General features: G+C 37.2%; 1 protein-coding gene across 1 annotated transcript in view; it reads right to left on the bottom strand.

Moving 5' to 3' along the window:
* The window catches only part of LOC106474179, a 37,727-nt gene extending 35,032 nt beyond the window's left edge, over positions 1-2,695 (bottom strand). The window contains exon 1 of the mRNA XM_013934871.2: positions 2,659-2,695. Within this exon, the coding sequence (XP_013790325.1) occupies positions 2,659-2,695 (37 nt within the window). The remainder of the gene's footprint in view (positions 1-2,658) is intronic.
* Between the last annotated feature and the right edge of the window lie 2,331 nt (positions 2,696-5,026).

Genomic DNA, 5,026 nt, shown 5'->3' with positions numbered 1-5,026 from the left:
CCACCCACCGCCAACTCTTGGGCTACTCTTTTACCAACGAATACTGGGATTGACCGTCACATTATAACGCCCCCACGGCTGAAAGGGCGAGCATTCTTGGTGGGACGGGGATTCAAACCCGCGACCCGCAGATTGCGAGTCGAGCGCCCTAACCACCTGGCCATGCCGGGCCTAGGACTTAAGTACAAGGAAAACAAAGTTGAGTCAAACATGTCTTGATTATTACAGACTCTGTTGTTGTTGTTGTTTGTTATTAAGCACAAAGCTAGACAAAGGGCTTTCTATCCTCTGCCCACCACTGGTATCGAAACCCGATTTCTAGTGGTATAAGTCCGCAGACATAACACTGTGCCACTGGGGGGAGGGGGGAAGCATTAGAGACTCTCAGTAACCATTTTGTACTAGTGCATCAATAAAGGTTTTAGTTTCACAACTTTTTTCCCTCATGTTTAAAATTAGTAAAAGTAAGGAGCTGATGTGTTTATGACTAATTTATCAGTAATTAACGAATGAGATATTTCAAGCATTAACATTAATAATTCTGTTTAATCAATATTACACTCGTTTTTACACGCAACCAATCGATAAGTTGTTTCAATCGCTGTTATGATGCACTAGCATTGGTTTATTGCACCAAACCCGGTACCTCAGCGGTAAGCTTGAGAACTTATAAAGCAACAATTCGTGGTCCAATCCCTGTGGTGGGCACAGTGCTGATAGCTTTCTGCCCATTATATCCTTGATTTTTGCTTCTGTTGCACTACGTAAGAGAAATACTGACGTTTAAAACGACCTCTGGACAACTAGTATAAGCAAGGTCTATTGATTAATAGTTTTTAACTTCGACTCAGGGATTTTTCATGTTCACTCATTAAGTTATGGATTACTTTAAACAAAACAAAAACACTATACCAGTAGAGGACGTGTGAAGGTTCCGTGGCATACGAACAACTCAAGGACAACAAGCGGGATATAGGAGTGGCAGACATCACTGTAGCGAGAACGTGATGGTAGACTTAAACTAGTTTTTACCAGATTACAGAAACGATTATATAGAGTAACAGCGACTAAAGAAACGTAAGTCAGGTGAGGTTAGTTTTCACTTTTACAGAAATATTTAATATATCAAGGTGAGTTTTTAAACATAAAAAAATGCCAAATTATTGTTTATCGTTAAACTTATAATCACACACATATATAGTTAATTAATAATAATAAAAAATTTCTTATGTCGAACGAAAAATACATATTCATTTTGTTTCCAAACATTTCAGGTGACAATAAATAAATAAGTTTAGTAAACAACGTGCTCGGGTCATCAGAAGGGTGTGAAGACTGGGGCGAAATTCAGAGCATTAAATCTCAATTTAAGGTGTCGAAGGTTTTTCTTTGTTGTTTATGATAAACGAGAAAAAGTGGGACTTAACGTGAAGCTTTACAAAAGAGGCGTGAATTGTAACCACGATCCATCATGTAGCCCTTACTTAAAGTGTCCTGAACTAATTAGCCACAATTACGTCATGGATATTAACAGGACTAAAGAGTAACTACTTCGGACAATAGGGCATATGGAAACCAAAAGGTACTAAATTTAATTCAACAAAAACTGGGTTTGTAAGAAAATAAGAGCGAAAATCAAATGTCTATTTATCAATTTACCTTTTTCAAATATTTTACAAAGATCTGCCAGTTAGGGCAGATTGTCTTTTATTTCCTGTTACTACGATAACTGGAAACTATTTTTAAGCGGGAAAAATCTTTACTTTGTTCTATCTGTAAACGTTGTGCGATGTTCACTAGGAGTATAGTTCTGCCCCTCAGTGGCACGGCGGTATGTCTGCGGACTTACAACGCTAGAAACCGGGTTTCAATACCCGTGGTGGGCAGAGCACAGATAGCCCTTGTGTAGCTTTGTGCATAATTAAAAACAAACAGTAAAGTTCAGTTAAAAATCAAGAATTACGATCTTACAAATATTTACATAAAGTTTAAGTTGTTTATTTTTAATAATTTTGGTCGATAAAAAAAAACTACAGAAATTCCCAAGAAATAGACCACACCAACAAGACGTTTTTATTTAGAGGAGACAACCAAATATGGCCCGGCATGGCCAGGTGGTTAGGGCACTCGACTCGCAATCTGAGGGTCGCGGGTTCGAATCCCCGTCCCACCAAACATGCTCGCCCTTTCAGCCGTGGCGGTGTTATTATGCGACGGTCAATCCCACTATTCGTTGGTAAAAGAGTAGCCCAAGAGTTGGCGGTGGGTGGTGATGACTGGCTGCCTTCCCTCTAGTCTTACACTGCTAAATTAGGGACGGCTAGCGCAGATAGCCCTCGTGTAGCTTTGCGCGAAATTCAAAAACAAACAAACAACTATTTATGGGAAACCCTGAAAGAAACAGGGATATACATCACATTTTGAAAGCTTTTCTTTTCCTAACGATTATTTAAGAGCTACATAAAGACTATAAAATAAACTTACAAGTATTACTGTAATCTCTTTAAATCCTTCTCTCACCAACTATGTCTATTGTTAGTTGTTGCTGAGTACAGAGCTAGAACCTAGAATTTTAGCATTATAATCCGTCGAGCTCACCGCTGAGCCACTCGGGGGTGGGGGCTATACTTAGTAAAACTAGTAGCTTTAAATGTTTACCTCTAGGAAGAACCCCGTTGTTCTGATCTCTGTTCATCTTTTCTCTAAGAACTTCTTTGGAGAACAGTCTTCATTAAAGAAACATTTCACCGTTATTTTATTTAAACAAATGTTACCTAAGTTTAATAACGTATACGGACTACTCAGATAAAATAGGCTTACGATAAACGAATCTATTGCTTTTTTCGCCTGTTTTTATAAGATCTAGTTATAAAATTTCTACATGCCGCTTTCCCCTTCAGCAACTGGTATGTTTATAAACGGTCTCCGAAACCTGTCGGTTTATCTCCGGGACTTTCACCTTCGTTTCGCTTGCGATTGTATACTACAGCGCCACCTACGATGCATACAAGAATTTTATCTGGAAGCAACTATGTAATTACACAAGTAGAGATACGTGTAACAGGCATATTATTATCTACAAAGACCTATATGAAAAGTTTTTATTAAACAGCGACAACACAGTTATCCAAACGTGCAGTGACATCTTGTGTCTTCTTGCAGAACTGAGAATCTTTATCTCCTCAAACATTTTAACTCAACAATTCAGCTTCACTCTTATTCATGTCAAAACTGTAACGATTCTGAATTGATTTCAAATCATTTTCTTGTGCTACTCCTCTCATTAGTCACTAGTTTTGTGAACAATAAAAATTACCATATTCTGACAGAAGTTTGTTTGTTGTTAAGCGCAAACCTACACAATGGGCTATCTGTGCTATGCCCACCACAGTATGGAAACCCAACCCGGTTTTTAGCGTTATAAGCCTCCAGACTTACGGCCGAGCCACTGAAGGGCACCAGACAGAAGTCAGTCGACGGTAATACAGTTGTTCAGACATTCTTGGGGCTTCAAATTCAGCTAATTATTCAAGTTCGTTTCATCTGAACCAGAAATGATGTCCTTTGTGCCAGGATGTGCATCCAAAAAAGCGGTCAACGCGTAAATGATACGTAAAATAATCAATGCTTTGGTTTTGCAATAAAACATTTCACTAAATAAAAATAGCATAGCCTAATAAGCTTTGTAACAAAAGTTGTATATATGTTTATAACGTTGTGACGCAAATTTGAAAAATTTGATAAGAATTTTACGCATGACTGTGGCAATATATACATTTAATTGTTCATAAAATAAGTTATAGTTTTGATATTTGCTAATCCGCATCACCACCTTGTTTCAACGTTTCCACAAGATGGCGCTATTGGAGAATCGGAGTTTAATTGGTTTAATTGGTAGTCTGGTGATTTAATTAACTGTGTTGGAAATACACACTCTGGAATCACAAACAACTGTAGTTAAATGATAATTTATCATTAGTGTAATACATATTACAGAGTATCTATATATATATATTAGGTAAATGTCTGTCTGCCTGTATCTCCTGAACGGTTAACCGTAGAAGAAAAAAAACAATACACATCAAAATGGTTTTTTTTGTAGAGTATATTACAGAAAAATCATTAATTTTTTTGCATTTCCTAAAATTTCATATCATTTATCAACATCCATACGTCGGTTCTCATTCGTGCTGAATCTGAGAGAAAAACTTATTAAGAACACAATATTTCGAAAATAGGAACATGAAAGAAAAAAAAACGCATAAAAAGAGGAACGTGTTTGAGTGTATATTTCTTGTTATTTGGTTTATATTTATTTTCTTTATTTTTTCCATGTCAGTAGTGATTTGAATTGAATTGAATAACTCCCCTTCGACAACTGCCAAAAAGCACTCACTTCGGTAGCGGTCTTTTCTTGTGCTCGGTAAAATGACAAGGAATGGTGGCATCCAATGGAAAAAAATCTCCGCATCTACTTAGCGAACCTGAGAGCACTATTGTGCTTGATGCACCCATTACATCTATATTCAAACATTTTTACCAACAAGGCATTAAAGTGCTTAAAAACAAACGCAATGCAATTTTCCTTATTGAAATAGCACGTAGAATGAGGAAATACGTTAGTAAACGAGCCACTAGACAATCATATTGCATACACACTCTGATCCATTGAGTTGCTTCAACAGGCACCTGCTAGTATAAAATAAAAGTGAATAAATTGTATAAAGTATTTTGTGTTTACTTTAAACAGAACAGCGCATTTTGTTTTTAAGCTACTATAAATTTACATTGTGAAATGTTGTTCCAAATATTCTGTATCACTCCCCACAATTCCCTTGCAGCCTGAATAATATGAATACGAGAACTTTCTGCGGGCTAAATGATGGTTGCGAGTGTTTCATCGACCCCCACCCCTTTTATCCAGGTATCGTTTCACCACATTTGCTACAAGCTTGGGATCATTCTCCTGCTGGAAGATGAATCTTTGCCCTACAGGTTTTGTTCCTGAGGGAATGACATGATGGAT

Source organism: Limulus polyphemus, unplaced genomic scaffold (genome assembly GCF_000517525.1).
Source record: "Limulus polyphemus unplaced genomic scaffold, Limulus_polyphemus-2.1.2 Scaffold6919, whole genome shotgun sequence".
Classification (NCBI taxonomy): domain Eukaryota; kingdom Metazoa; phylum Arthropoda; class Merostomata; order Xiphosura; family Limulidae; genus Limulus; species Limulus polyphemus.
This window is presented reverse-complemented; position numbering and strand designations above follow the sequence as displayed.